This window comes from Mauremys mutica, chromosome 11 (genome assembly GCF_020497125.1).
Source record: "Mauremys mutica isolate MM-2020 ecotype Southern chromosome 11, ASM2049712v1, whole genome shotgun sequence".
In the NCBI taxonomy this organism is placed as follows: Eukaryota; Metazoa; Chordata; order Testudines; family Geoemydidae; genus Mauremys; species Mauremys mutica.
This window is the reverse complement of record NC_059082.1, coordinates 83149904-83165317: the sequence shown is the minus strand read 5'-3', so window position 1 is coordinate 83165317 and position 15414 is coordinate 83149904. Positions and strand designations below refer to the sequence as shown.

At 53.5% G+C, this 15414-nt stretch overlaps 1 protein-coding gene across 4 annotated transcripts in view; it reads right to left on the bottom strand.

Moving 5' to 3' along the window:
* TRAF7 (TNF receptor associated factor 7) overlaps nt 1-15414 on the bottom strand; it is a 45162-nt gene that overhangs the window by 7787 nt on the left and 21961 nt on the right. For 3 of the 4 annotated variants that reach the window (XM_044979335.1, XM_044979337.1, XM_044979336.1), the window contains exons 5-13: nt 12532-12648; nt 10552-10644; nt 6520-6553; nt 4676-4859; nt 3810-3944; nt 2602-2819; nt 1758-1831; nt 431-479; nt 62-189 (exon numbers count right to left, since the gene is read on the bottom strand). In XM_044979335.1, the coding sequence (XP_044835270.1) occupies nt 62-189; nt 431-479; nt 1758-1831; nt 2602-2819; nt 3810-3944; nt 4676-4859; nt 6520-6553; nt 10552-10644; nt 12532-12648 (1032 nt within the window). Of the gene's footprint in view, nt 1-61; nt 190-430; nt 480-1757; nt 1832-2601; nt 2820-3809; nt 3945-4675; nt 4860-6519; nt 6554-10551; nt 10645-12531; nt 12649-12923; nt 13839-15414 lie in introns of those variants that run through there. The other variant, XM_044979334.1, reaches the window with a different exon arrangement.

Below are 15414 nucleotides of genomic sequence, written 5' to 3'. Positions count from 1 at the left end.
CTGAGCCCAGCTGAGGGTGGATGGTCCTGCCTAAAGTGCGCACATGCTGCGGGGCTCTTACCTTAATGGTTTTGTCTGAGGAGCCACTGAAAAGCAAGTCTCCTATGGAGTAAACACACAGACACCAGACAGGGCCCTGGTGCCCGACAAAGGTCCCCTTGCATTTGAAGATCTGCTGAGGGTCGTACGCTGTGGAGTGAGGAGAGGCAGGAGGGGGTTAGGGGAACCATGACACTAAGCCCTGCCAGCGCAGAACCGGCCATGGAACTCAGAGGGGAGGGTTCTACTGACAAGAGCTGGTGTGTTACACTAGCCTGAAATGCATTATGGGAAATACGAGTCAGCTGATGCTGTGCTCCGAGAGGGATCTGCTGAGAAATCGTAGCATTCTGGGGCAAGCTGAGGGAGAGGGCCTGACGCGTGTACTCACATCCTAAGATGCCCATGTTGAGGCGGGCGTTGATGTGGGACAGTTCATCCTGAAAAACAAACCAAGCAGGGTTAGAAGCAGAGCAACTGGAGTCAATCCGGAGCCCGGGCACTGGCAGGCCCTCTGCTAGGCTTCCCACGGAGTCTGAGCACTGCTCTAATACCGCCCTACAAACACGGAGCGCTCCAGCCAGCATCCTCCGGACTGAGGACAGGAGCGCCTGGCAGTGCCCACCCAGGGGGTTCGTTCTCTGGCCCGGGGGAAGTGGAGGCCTGGCAGCACCTTCCTTATAGCCACGCATGTTGTCTCTGCAGAGGGGAGCAGGCACCTGCTTTCACCCTCCTGTGGGTATGGGGCTGAGCCCGGGTCTCCCTGGGATCGGGGTCTGGACGTGGACACTCGTACACCTTTCAAAATGCATGATCCTTCCTCTTCCTAAACCCGACACCGGGCAGGGCCAGGCAGTCACGAGGAGCTACTCATCCTGCAGTGTCTTCGAAATCCACTTTGCCTGACAATACTGCAGGTGTCACTCGACACAGTGCTCTGGGGCCCGGGCCTTGCCATCCCCAACGCAGCCGCTTTGCTGGCTGTAGCTGTGTCAGTCAGGGCTAGCGCGCTCCACATTCAGTCCTGAGCAGCATGCCCAGAGCTGGGGTGTGCGCTGCTGGCGGGACGCGTCCCACCTGAACCCGGGCTGGAAGGTGATCTTATCAATGCCCTGAGACGTGCCAGAAGGGGCTGCCACATGTTAGTACTAGATAATGACTGTGGCTCTGCACAATTCCCTTGCCAGTGGTAAGAGAGAACTGCCATAAAGACCCGAAGAACCAGCCACCCTTGTGCAGGCCCTGGGCCGATCCCTGGCTGTAACGAAAGGCGCAGGAGGGCTAGAGTTCCAGGCAAAGCCCTGGCTATTTGCAACAAGTGTCCTGCTGGCTGCTGCACCACAGCCTGACTCCAGCCTGCAGAGAGGCTAAGGCACCCGAAGGCCTCCAAGCCAATCCCAAGGGTTTCTGCAGGCAGCCGGCTGCCCACCGGGCCAGATTCCAGATGTGCTCTGAAGCCCTTTGCACCTCGTACACACCGGGATCCCTGCCTGGCTATGGCAAAAACAAAACGGGGGGCGAACAGAGCCTGTGCGGAGGGAACTAGGTCTCGGCCATTTTGAACCCCTAACCGGGGTCTCCCCCGCCCATGGGAAGAGCAGCTTTACAAGTACATGCTGTTAACCCTTTCTTCCCCAGAAACCCCTGCTGATCAGAACCACTGATGAATACAAGGGACAGGCTCCTCCCCAACGCGCTGTATCATGCAAAGGACTCACATTTAGCATGGAGGCATCCCTGCGGAACTCCATCAGGTCCTCGCTCAGCTTGCTCTGGTTCTCATCCAGCACATCTAGGGCGACAGAACGGCAGGTCCGTCAACCCCAGGTTCGCCTGGCCAGGAAACTCACTTGCTATCCCAGGGTATTTGCACAGATACGGGTTGTTTGTGTTACATTTGTCGTGACCCTGGAAATACCTGCAGTTACCTTACTGAAGGCTGGGGCTAAACTAACAGAAACATAAACACCCTGGTTAATTGGGCCCCAGGTGCAGGGTTCAGGTCCGACTCCCTAGTGTGTCTTTGGCTAACGTTCACTAACCAGCAAGAACATCACTTGTTTGGTCTGGGGTATAAAAAGCAAGGCTTGCAGATGTTTCTCTAGCAGAGCCTTTTCCTAACCCAAGGGAAGGAACCTCCCAGGCCTGGTTGTGCTGAGTATTTTGGCCATTGCTGTTAGGATATAAAATGTGTGTGTGTGTGCGCGTGCATGCGCATGCATATATCTGCCTGTACTGATGTAATTAAGACCAGTGGCCTTTAGACTAATAAAGGAACACTTGTGTGGAAGCTGAGTCACGGTAAACCTTAATAAGGGATTTTAAAATTCCCAAGGGAAATTATTTCCAGCATAAGAGCTGTTGGATCAGGCCCCAAACCTGCAGACCCAAGAAATCCAGGTAGCTCTGAAGATCAGCTAAAGGGAATCCCTGACCCTCCTGAGGTTTGCCCACAGCTGGTTTTCACTATGGTGTGAATGGGAAGTTTAAACACTTGACAAACGTGACCACCTAGCTGTAAAGCCCTGAAGGAGGAGCCATGCCCTTGGCCCGGAGACTCACCAAACTTGAGTTCCAGGTTCTTCTCCAACTGGTCAATCTTCTCTGAGAGCTTGCCCAGCATTGAGCGCAGGAAGGCGATTTCTTGGTCCTTCTGAGCCATTGCCACCTGCATCTCGTGGAAGCGGTCGTCTGTCTGCTGCAGGAACTCCTTCAGCCCCTCAAACTTACACATCTCCAAGTGAGTCTCGTAGGTGTCTTGATTTCCTATGAACGTGCACCTGGAGGGAAGGGGGAGAGATGGAAGCTGGAGCCAGGCTCTGTCGGGAGAGCCTAGTGCTCACTGGCTCCTGCGCTGGGCATTTAGACAGATACAGGGTGAAGGCTCTCCCGCCCCCCTCCCCTCTGGAGGGATCTCTATGGTGCTGCAGTGCCCAAAGGCCAATCGTGGCTGCAGCCACCCATCCCCTGTAACCACAGAAGAAGGCTGAGGCTGAGCAGCTGCACCTGGTCCTGCTGGGGAACTTGCCCAAGTAGGCTCTTCCGATCCCTCTCTCCAGGAAGTTCCAAGAACAAGCAGCTCCCAGGCAGGATCCAAAGTATTATGTTAGTGCATGTGCTCCGTGAAGACCCTGTGCAGCTGCCGTTAAAGTCAAGGGACAAGCTCCAGCTGGCACAGTGGGTGCTGGCTTGGGCCTCACGCATGCACCCAGGCTCCTGGCAAACTGCCGAGGCTGGTCTGTGCATTACAGCTGTTCTAGCAGAGCCGAGCTCTGCAGTCATACATCAGAGGGAAGTCTCCTCACACAACAGCCACCTTCCAGCCTCCACCTCTGGCCCTGGGTCCTGGCCATGCCAGTGCCCTCAGGCCTCGTGTCCTGCAGGCAGGGCGTTTCCCAGTCAGGGATTCCAGCACAGAGAGCAGCGGCCCCAGCTGCACTTCCCTAATCCTTTATCAGTCCTGCCCTGGACAGATCCTGCCACTCTCTCTAGCAGGCTCTCCCGTCGAAGTCTCCTCAGGACACTCCCGAAGGGCCAGCAGTGGTCACACCTGATAGCTCTCCTCAGGGGGAGCTCAACGTGCTCGCTTCTGCAGAACTTCTTGGCCCCGGAGAGTGACACCGAGCACCAGATTCAGTCTCAGGGCCCTGCCCGGCACAGCTGAAGAACCCGGTGTCTGAAATACAGCCCAGAAATGGAGTCCAACCACCCCTAGCAGTGCAGGGCCCAGCCAGCTCTCCCGGTGCCAGTCCCTGGAGCCCACTGCTTACCCGTATTTGGAATGAGGGCACTTGATGTGTTCGCACTCTTTGAGATGCGCCTCCAGGTTCATTTTCAAGAGAGGTGGGCAGCTGGGGTTATTGGGACAGCGAACTGGTCTGTAATCACAGCTGCTTTCGTGATCTCTGTGCACACAGGGAAAGGCACAAAGGAGAGAAAGTCACTGACAGGCAGAGAGGATGGGAAACCACGTGGCGTGACAGGGCGTGGAGCAAAGCAGCCCTTACGAGAACTCCAGCTAATCAAAACCTTCCCCCTCTCTTGTTCTGATGCTGGAAGCTATCTTCGAACCGCCATTTAACCAGGTTTGCAGTAATGTTATGGCTGCAATTGCTGGAGGATACACAGGCCACATACATGTGGACAGCACCAACTTCTCCAATTGCGTCAGTCCTTCCACAGACAGATGAAATGGCAGCTGATCAACAGCTGAGGACATGAAGCAGATGAAATGCTGCAGGGGGCAGGGGACGGATTAGGGAGGCAGGATGGGAATTTTTCAGCAGGGGATGGAGGTAGGAGAGTGGATTTAATGCCCCATCTCTTGGAGAGCCTGTGGTCCTTGTCACAGGTGGCCAGAGCCTCAGATTTAGAGCTCAGCTGAAAGGCATCACATTCAGCAGTACAACACTCCGGTGCAGGGACGTGCTACTGCAACACAGCACCCCTAGCGGCTCACTAAGACAGGAGAGGGCGTCCCCTCCTGCACCCACCCAGTTCCCAGCAGCACAGGGCTGGACAGGACCGCGGGAGCAGAACTGTTGCAAGGAGCCATGTAACGTTGTAAACGCAGAGCAATAAACGGGCACTAGCGGCCCCGCCCCGGAGAGCTCATCCCCTGCTCACAAGCACTTACTTCCGGGCGCTCAGTTTAATGGTAAAGGGGCATCCGTGGGGGTCCACCTCGAAGGCAGCGGGCTTGCTGCTGGCGGCGGGCCGGCAGCCATATTTACAGTGAATGAACAGCTCCCCTATCTGCTCGGCCACGGCAATATTGTTAACAACCACAGTCAGTTTGGCGTTGTCCACTGGGCACTTCTCTGAGAGGGAGGGAGGGAGGGGAGAGAGAGGTGTTCGTTAAGACACTCCAAGCGCAGAGAGGGCAGCTGGGCCCCGGAGGGCCTGTTTTCAGTGGGGTTTGTGCAGGTTCTTTTCTCTAAGGCCTCATCTATGCTGGGAGTTAGCCGACTGCAGCCCTCAGAGCCAGCTCCTGGACCAGCTGCATCAGTGCAAGCCTGTAATGTACACAGGGGAAGCCTCGAGCGTAGCCATTTGCACCAGTGCCGTTTGCTTAAGTTGTCACACAGCCTAGGGCACGGCTGGCTGTGATCACCGCTAACCCCGGGCACACGCAGGGCTCGAGGGAGAGATCTGCAAAGAGCCTCATGACTCCAGAGCACAAATCCCAGTTATTTGGGGCGGGGTGGGGTGGGGTGGGGGGGCTTTCCAAAGTCACTGAGCCAACAGAGCCTTGAACCCGACTGCTTTGTGCTAGGCATCTTTCCCACCTCAGCCCCAGCCACCTCTCTGCTGTCTCAGCGGGCAGAGGGGAGGTTTCTTTTCTCTCTCTGTGTGCACAGAATACAAACATCTGCCCCCCACCCAGCTCTGATGAAAAGGGAACAGACGCCTTTCCACACACTGCTCTGACCCCAGAGCAAAGAGCCCAAATCACACCTAGGAAACCTCCTGCTGCAGTGCCCTGGGGTGGGAAGGAGCAAACAAGGACAATGGGGGGAGCCTTCTCACTCGAAAGCCAAACATCTGTAGGCAGAATGAGCTGCTGTTTACTCAACCCCTGGAAGAGGGGGAAGGCCAGCAATCAGCATGGCTGGGCCTTGGGCTGAACAGTGCCCTTCGGGTTCATGTGCCAAGCAAAGAGAGAGATGGTTTAACAGCATGGCGTGCAAGTGAGAGAGGTGCTGGCTACTCCATCTCAGAGAGCCTCTCCTGGCTTTCTGAACTGGAGTTCAGTGAAGAAAAGAGGCGACGTGTTGCTGAACTTTTGGGTTGGCTGGAAATCAGCGGCTAGAAGAGCTGGCATGAACAGGATGCCAGGAGGAAAGGAGACACAAGTTGGCTGCAGTAATACCTCTTATTGGACCAACTTCTGCTGGTGAGAGACAAGCTTTCGAGCCACAGGAGTTGGTCCAGTAAAAGACATGACCTTCCCCACCCTGCTTCTCTAATAGCCTGGGACCAACACGGCTACAACACTGCACACAACAATAGGAGGAAAGGACTCATGTCAAAACTCATGTCACTTATCCCCAGCAGAGGGGCTGGGAGCACTAGTCCGGCACTGCTGGTGCTTGGGTCATTTACTGTCCTGCAGATTATCCACTCCATATTCCTGACCAGGACTTTGGAACACTTTGCTCCTAGGGAATCCACTCCAGCCTGCACTGGATCCAGGACATGCTGCAATGGGGTGTGGGAGCTCAGTGGGGATGCCAAGGCAGCAGAGATCCGATCAAGAATGCTCACAGCTATGGGCCTTGATCTGAGGCACTACCAGAAGCCTGGGGCACAACAGGTCACATGGGGTGGGCCTGGGGGGTCCATTCTAGACCCTAGCAGACTTTCAGATTGATGCACTGCAGTTTCTCCAGGAGGGAGAGAGGAACAGATTGCTAGGCTGACCAGCCCAGAGACGCGTGGGGAGCGGTGAGCATTGCACAAGGATGGTTCTGTACTTACCAGATGTTAAGGCACATCTTCTGCAAAACGTGTGCTGTGGAGGCAAAGAGGAATAGCACTGTCAGACTCCCCACGATCAGACAAATAATTCCGGGGTCGGGGTGGGGGGGAGGGAAGGAGGAGGGGGTCAGGCTGTCAGAGGCCAGAGCCCCGTGGATTGTGGGCCACAGCAGATACGCTCCCTGTTCGGTACTGTAACATACCCCTGTGACCACTCAGACACATACCATGAGAAATGAAGCTGTGTGAAAAGAGACATATCTAGTTCAAGCAGCCAAAAAAACACACCAGGGGCTCTGAGCACCTGCAGTGAATCCAGTGGGACTTGCTCTGCACCTCTCTGAATCCTCTGGGCTGATTTCTCGACCTACAAAGACCAACCCAGGTTTCCCTGCCAGCCACCCCCATTACAAAACAGAAATGACACAAGTAACAATTTATGAAAGAAGCATCCAAAGGTGAAAAATACAGTTTAGCCTTTTCCCCCTTGGACTGTGCTACTTGGCAAATTGTCCACATACATCCCCCCCACCCGGAGAGCTTTAGGGCTGTCCCAAGCACAGCTGTGCAGGTAGAAGAATGGAAAGGTGGCTTGTAACCAGCCATGTTAAAAGCCACAGCGTCTACCTTTCTCCTCGTGCAACAGAAACCTGTAGTAACTAAAGCAACCGACTCACTATGAAAATATGCTAATGAGTTAATATAATGTCACCGGAATATGCTTCATGCAAAAGGTCTCTTGTAAGGTATCATTACAAAGCTTATAATCTACTGAGTGTGATCAGCCTATTTCTATAAATGTACCACTCTTGTATCTGAAACTAGAAATATGAAATAAAACTCTGAGGGCCTACTGTAATTATGCGAAGTGTGGGCAATTAATGGTGGTTTGGAATCTTGATGACTCCCATTAACCAGGACAATTGTCTGTAAGTCTCCCTGTGTCTACAACTGTCTGTAAGTCTACACGTGTGCTGGCAAGTGGGTAGTGAAGTCTTGCAGTGACATGTGATCATGTCACCTGAACTGGAATCCGTCTGTCACCTGGTGCTTTTCCATTGAGAAGGGGGGGTGGGAACCCAGAGAGGGACAAAGGATTCCCGCCTTATGCAAAAGAGAGATAAAGGGGTGGAACAGAACAAAGGGGCAGCCATCATGAGACATCCCCTAGCTACCACCAGAGCTGGAACAAGGACTGTACCAGGGGAAAGGATTGTGCCCAGACTAGGAAGGCAGGGGCGGCTCTAGACATTTTGCCGCCCCAAGCCGCGGGGGGCGCTCTGCCGGTCGCTGGTCCCGCGGCTCCGGTGGAACTCCCGCAGGCGTGCCTGTGGAGGGTCCGCTGGTCCCGCGGCTCCGGTGGAACTCCCGCAGGCGTGCCTATGGAGGGTCCGCTGGTCCCGCGGCTCCGGTGGAACTCCCGCAGGCGTGCCTATGGAGGGTCCGCTGGTCCCGCGGCTCCGGTGGAACTCCCGCAGGCGTGCCTGTGGAGGGTCCGCTGGTCCCGCGGCTCCGGTGGAACTCCCGCAGGCGTGCCTATGGAGGGTCCGCTGGTCCCGCGGCTCCGGTGGAACTCCCACAGGCGTGCTTATGGAGGGTCCACTGGTCCCGCGGCTCCGGTGGAACTCCCGCAGGCGTGCCTATGGAGGGTCCACTGGTCCCGCGGCTCCGGTGGAACTCCCGCAGGCGTGCCTGTGGAGGGTCCGCTGGTCCCGCGGCTCCGGTGGAACTCCCGCAGGCACGCCTATGGAGGGTCCGCTGGTCCCGCGGCTCCGGTGGAACTCCCGCAGGCGTGCCTATGGAGGGTCCGCTGGTCCCGCGGCTCCGGTGGAACTCCCGCAGGCGTGCCTATGGAGGGTCCGCTGGTCCCGCGGCTCCGGTGGAACTCCCGCAGGCGTGCCTGTGGAGGGTCCGCTGGTCCCGCGGCTCCGGTGGAACTCCCGCAGGCATGCCTATGGAGGGTCCGCTGGTCCCGCGGCTCCGGTGGAACTCCCGCAGGCGTGCCTGTGGAGGGTCCGCTGGTCCCGCGGCTCCGGTGGAACTCCCGCAGGCGTGCCTATGGAGGGTCCGCTGGTCCCGCGGCTCCAGTGGAACTCCCGCAGGCGTGCCTATGGAGGGTCCACTGGTCCCACGGCTCCTCCGAAGCCTGTGGGAGGTCCACCGGAGCCGCCTGCCGCCCTCCCAGTGACCGGCAGAGCGCCCCCCGCGGCGTGCCGCCCCAAGCACGTGCTTGGCGTGCTGGGGCCTGGAGCTGCCCCTGTAGGAAGGTGTCCAGTCTGTGAAAGAGACTTATTGAAACATCTCTCAAGGTGAGATTTTACCTGTATTTAGTTGTATTACTGTATTAGGCTTAGATTTGCGTGTTTGATTTTATTTCACTTGGTAATTCACTTTGTTCTGTCTGCTATTACTTGGAACCATTTAAATCCTACGTTCTGCATTTAATAAAATCACTTTTTACTTATTAATTAACCCAGAGTGTGTATTAATATGGGGGGATGGGGGGGGAACAGCTGTGCATCCCTCTCTATCAGTGTTACAGAGGGTGAACAATTTATGTGTTTACCCTGTATAAGCTTTACACAGGGTAAAACGGATTTATTTGGGGTTTGAACCCCACTGGGAGTTGGACATCTGAGTGTTAAAGGCAGGAACACGTCTGTACGTTGCTTTCAGTTACGCCTCCAGCTGTTGGGGACGTGGTTCAGACCCTGGGTCTGGGTTTGCAGCAGGCTGGCGGGTCTGGCTCAAACCAGGCAGGGCACTGACATCCCAGGCTGCCAGGGCAGGAAAGCAGGGGCAGGAGTAGTCTTGGCACATCAGTTGGCAGCTCCCAAGGGGGTTTCTGTGATTCAACCCGTCACACTCACTCTCAGGCCAAAGCTCAGAGACAGAAAAAGAGCAAGATGAACACTGCAGCGTTTCACAGGATTCTAATCTGACTCAGTAGGTTCTCCGGAGTCTGCGACAAGGCCACAACTTGGCATCGTCACTTGAGAATTGCAATGTTATTATTACAGCAATACATTATCTGCAACTCTGCTGTGGCCTCCCTTTCCTGCCTCACACAGCTGCGTGCTCCCTCCAGAGCTGCCAAACAAGAGCTGCAAATGAAACCAGTTGGTTTCCTGCTGCAGAGGGTTATTTTCCATATTAACCAGTAAATCTCAGAGTCTACATGAAAGGTTTCTGGCTGGAACAGTCGCACGGATATTGTGTACAGAGAGGCAGGCTTTCTGGCTGCCTGAAAAGGAACAAGCTTCAACTAATGAGAGATAGCACCCTTACCTCAATAATCATCCTGCCTTGTGCTTCTCCAGTTATAGATCCAACCGAGGATCCCACAGCACTTTACAAGCATTCGAGAATTATACACCCAACACTACCATAAAGACCTATTCCTTCTGCAGGTGGCACAGAAGCAGGAATATTATACAGGTACTATTAAAATACTAATAAAATGGAGTATATAAAAGTAATTAATAATACTTTGCCCTTCCACTGTTCCTTTCATCTAAGGGTCTTAGAGACTTTTAAAAGCATTAACTAAATTAAGCCTCACGCCACACTTGGTAGATAGGGAACAGTCTATCCACCACTAAAATGCAGCCACCTCTGGGGTGGAACACAGCAGAATGCAGAAACGCTGCACAGCAAAGCTCTTCAAGACTGGAAGTGAAGGGTTACAAACCCAACTGAAATAAGATTGGAACATGCAATACAGAAAGTGTCATGGGATCTTTAACCATCTTTAATCTCATTTGACAGCTAGCACGGCTGGCAGCACAGCGCCCCCTACCACCTCACTGGGGCACTGGTTCAAAATAGACTCTCAGGTGACAAAGCCACCTACTAATCATCAACATCTTTCATGGAGCACCCTGGGTTTTCCTGGCAGGTCTCCTCTCATCTAAGCACAGAGGCAGCTTGGCTTGCAAGATCTAATGGTCACCAGTCGAGGCGGCATAGCTGGTAGCCACACTGTTAATTCACAAAGCCCACGGTAGTGATGTGGAAAGAGAACTTCCTTACCCCACAGGTTGTGATGACTGGATCTTTAAACACACTACAACACAACTGGCAGCAGAGTTTCACTGATGGCTGTTCGGCAAACACCAAGGGCTCCTGAATACAAAGAAAGACCAAGGGTGAAGTCAGGAGCTTCTCTACAATTCCAGTGCAACCCCCTTTCCACACTGCAGGGAGCAGAGTGTAAGGAAGCAGCTTGTACAGTGAAGAGTTTTGAGGCCACACTACAAAATTATTATGTCAACCTAACTTAGGCTGGCATACAGATGCCGCAGTAGTTACATTGCTCCTGGGTGTCCTTGTGTTGGTGGTGCACGGCTTTCCCCAGAAGAGCTTGCATCCATTGTACTGTCAGAGTGGGGCATTATGAGGTGACTCCTGAAAACCAGTAACAGTGGATGTAAGTACTGCAGTGTCTACACTGACACCGCATTGACAACGACTCTGCGCCGCTCGGGGAGGTGGAGTTATTAAGTCGGCATAGTGCGGCGGTTACATCAGTGGGAGCAACGTTTCAGTGTAGACACTTCTGAAGTTCGGTCGACGTAAACTGCCTTGTGTTGACCTAACTCTGTAGTGTAGATGGTCTGCAGCTGTGATGCCAACCACCACCAATGCAGCCCAAGGCTACCAAGGAGACAAAAGAACAAAACTTCCTAACCAACTGCCAGGGCTGCCAGGACTCAACTTTCCTTATCTCCAGCTGAAATTTAATTTCGATAGGCCAGCTTCTAGGGGCTGAGCCTAGAAACAGCCAGGGGCCCTCACCCACCACTCCGTTCACTGGGAACCGGGGGTACTCGGCATACGGCAAGATCAGGACCCTAATGGGGTCAGCTAGTTTCAACTGAAGTCCGTGGAGCTGTGCCAGTTTAGCCCAGCAGAGAATCTGGCCCCTAGCTTAGGAGGCTGGCTGAGTCCTTAGGGACTGCTCAGCTCGGCGGGAGTACCTTGCCGAATCATGGCCATACTGAAGCAGTGAGTGACAGCTTAAACCTTCTGGGTAAAAAGGCCTCTGAATTATTGATCTGAAGCCTGACATTCGAAAGTGATTTAGAAACAATATCTACATCCCCCTGTGTAGCTGAGATGTCCTAAAGGAAAGATTTCTCTGCCTCATGCAATCCATGGGACTTGGCTTCTGTCACTATGGGCCGGGAGCTCTGCTTTAGTTTTCCAGTTAGACGGGAAGTTCAGGGCTCAGAAGCAGTATTCCCTGGCTATCTGGAGTACACCCTCTGAGCTCAAAGCAGACCAAGGGGTAAGTATTGATTAACATTTCAGATCAGTCACTTAAGAATCGCTCTAAGAGTGAAACTCAGCCCGAACACCCCATGGATTGTGGTAAGGATGAGTCACTCACACATTTGCCCAACCCATGAACCAGACGTGGCCTGGCCTGGGGGACGTTTAAGTCTGGATGCAGTCTCTGTGACACAAGCTCAGCTCTTGTTAACACTTCTAAGAGTAAGGCCCCAATCGCGTACTAACTCCAAACAGGTAGCGAAGCTGCAGTGAAATCAATGGGACTCTGCATAGAGCTAACTGCAGATGGGGGCCTAAGCCAGGGATGACCTACACGGGCACTGCCACCCGCAGAGAGAATGAGAACATAGCCCTTTCCTCTCTGTAGCACCCTTCATCACAGCTAGGATCTCCACACACTTCACAGATGCTAATCTGTGAAACCTCACAGCTCTCCAGTCAGGATTATCATCACCCCCATTTTACGAATGGGGAAACTAAGGCACAGCAAGATGAGGTGACTTGTCCAAGGTGACAGAGCAAGTCAGTGGCAGAGCTGGGACTGGAACCCAGGAGTCCTGCCTGCCAGTTTCCTGACCAACCCACTAGACAACATTCCCTCCAAACAAGGGCTCTTCCATTTGAAGGCCACATGCACACACTGCAGGTTACACAAAGAAGCTGTTTTGACACTGAATGTCCTCGTTTTGTTTCTAAAGAAGACATCAAAATACCTACTGGTTCCTCCTCTTCCTCGTGGAGCGAGAACGTCGAGCGCAAGGACATGTTGGACTCGGAGTGTAACGAGCGAACGGAGATGGCGGAGTCGGAACGGCGTGGGGTACTGATCGGAGGCTTCCGAAGTAAAGACAAAAAACAACCCAGTTATTACAAGTAACCCCCCCCCTCCCATGGAGCTTCCAACTCCCATCCTCCTCCGTGCAACTTAGCGGCTCCAGGGGCCCACATGCCCTGCCAAATCTTGCACGCCAGGCTGCTTGGCCTAGCCAAGTGTAAACCAGGACTGAGGCCGTAGGTATCTCATCGCCAGCACAATATGGGTCACCTCACTCCCCCTCAGTCAGGCCCAGTACATTCAAAGGCCACGGTTCATTTGTGCAGTTACTTACTGCGCGTCCCTGCAGTGCAGGAGCTAAGAATGAACCCTTCGCAGAACGCTTAGTAAATCTGCCCCCGAGACAGCTCCCAGGCTCTGCCGTTCCTATAAGCTCTGCAGTAGCACTTGTTGTTTCCCTGCTATCTAACTTCTGCCAAATTGCTTTGCGTAAGTGTGGAGACTTCCTCCAATTCAATTCAAGAACAGCCTGGCTTTGTTGCTTCCTGTTTGGGAGGGGAGAGCGAACTGGGCTTTGCATGCACCAATCAAGGAGGTCGCTCTGGCTGCAGGGCTCTTTGGGATTGGCTTTGCAGGGGATGTTGCCACTGGAATATTAACCAACAGCATGGTCCTTAGTGTTTCCAAGTCAGCCTTAAAGCAACAATGGAGAAAACTCTTCAGTCCAGCAAGGGGGAGGGGGAATGAACAGCCTGTCGTGCACAAGAGCGATACTGACAAACTGGAAAGAGTTTGGAGAGGAGCAACAAAACCCTGCAGGGAGCAGGAGGGATGGACTGATGGAGGAACGACTGAAAGTGTTTGCATGCAAACTAGGGAACGCTGCTCTAGGTGAAATGACTCTAAGGTGGGTGCACAATGCGTTGAAAGCAGGTACTCAAAGAGCTGTTCCCAATGGTTGGCTGTCAGCCTGCAAGGCCATATCTAGGGTGTTCTCCCAGGGCTCTGTCCTGGCTCCGGCACTGGTCAACATTTTCAGCAATGACTTGGATAATGAAGTGGAGAGTATGCTCATAAAATCTGCAGAGGATACCAAGCTGGGAGGGGTTGCAAGCACTTTGGATAACAGGTTTAGAATTCAAAATGAGTGTTACAAATCAGAGAACTGGTTTGAAATTAACAAGATAAAATTTAATAAAGACAAGTGCAAAGTAAAAGCAGCAAAGAATCCTGTGGCACCTTATAGACTAACAGACGTTTTGGAGCATGAGCTTTCGTGGGTGAATACCCACTTCGTCGGATGCAAAGTACTACATTTAGGAAGGAAAAAATCAACTGCACAACTACAAAATGGGGAATAACTGGTTAGGCAGTAGTTCTGTGGAAGAGGATCTGGGGGTTATAGTGGGTCACAAATTGCATGAGTCAACTACGTGATGCAGCTGCGAAAAAGGCTAATATCATTCTGGGATGTATTAACAGGAGTGTCATATGTAAGCCATGGGAGGTAATTGTCCTGGTCTACTTCGCACTGGTGAGACCCCAGCTGTGTCCTGTGTCCAGTTCTGGGCACCACTATTTAGGAAAGATGTGGTCAAATTGGAAAGAGTCCAGAAGAGAGCAACAAAAATGCTAAAATGTTTAGAAAACCTGAGCTATGAGGAAAGATTAAAATAACTGGGCATGTTTGGTTTTGAGAAAAGACGACTGCGGGAGGACCTGATAATGGTCTTCAAATCTGTTAAGGGCTGTTATAAAGAGTGATCGATTGTTCTCCATGGCCACTGGAGGCCCGGCAAGTACTAACGGTCTTAATCTGCAGCAAAGGAGATTTAGGTTAGACAGAATTAAAACCTTTTAAAGTCTCAAGGTAGCTAAGCACTGGTCTAGGCTTCCAAGGGAGGTTGTGGAATCCCCATCACTAGAGGTTTTTAAAAACAGGCTGGATAAACACTTGTCAGGGATGGTCTAGGTTACTTGGTCCTGCCCTGCACAGGGGGCTGGATTAGATGGCCTCTCGAGGTCCCTTCCAGACCCACATTCCCATGCCTAGCTTGGCTCAACAATGACTCAGAAGGGACAAGGAGAGGTTGCACCAAAGGCTGATTCTACAAACCCTCACTCCCACGAGTAATCCCAACAAGCATTCTCACGTCAGGGTGTATAGGCTCAGGCCCCAGGCCAGACAGGAATGGGTTCAGAGGGGCCTCAACGAGTGCATGACCAGAAAATAAATGGGAGAAAATTGAGGCTGAGCATCAGGGAACATCTGTGCCAGCAAGATGTAGCAGGCTGTAAAATGGGCTCCCCAAGGGAAGTGCAGGGAAAACCAAGTGCGTTGGGATTTTAGAAGTAAAGTGGCCAAGCCACAACACCACGTACTGCAGGACGGGAAAGAGTCTGAACTGGGCCGAAGAAGACCAGCAAGTAGGACCAACTGGTCTTCTGCTTTTATCGTCTCCGGAGCTTAATGACACTAGAATTCGAGTTCTTATCGTTACTGCACCGCTTGAAAGCCAAAGCTCAGAGTTCTTTTAAATAGAGTAGGCCAGGGGTCTCAAACATGCGGCCCGCGGGCCGCATGCGGCCCGCGGAGCTCTTCCCTGCGGCCCGCGGAGCTCCCCAGGGGAGCTCCGCAGGGGCCCCCAAGAGAAAAGCGGAGGCTCCCGCCTCCACCCCTCTCCTGGAGCCTCGGCGCATAGAGCGCCGAGTCTCCGTCCGAGCGCCTGAGCCCCGCCCCGCTCAGAGCCGCGTGGGGAGGGGGCGGGGCTGGGAGCTCTGGGCTGAGCGCTGCGCTCGGCGTGGAGCTCCCAGCCCCGCCCCCT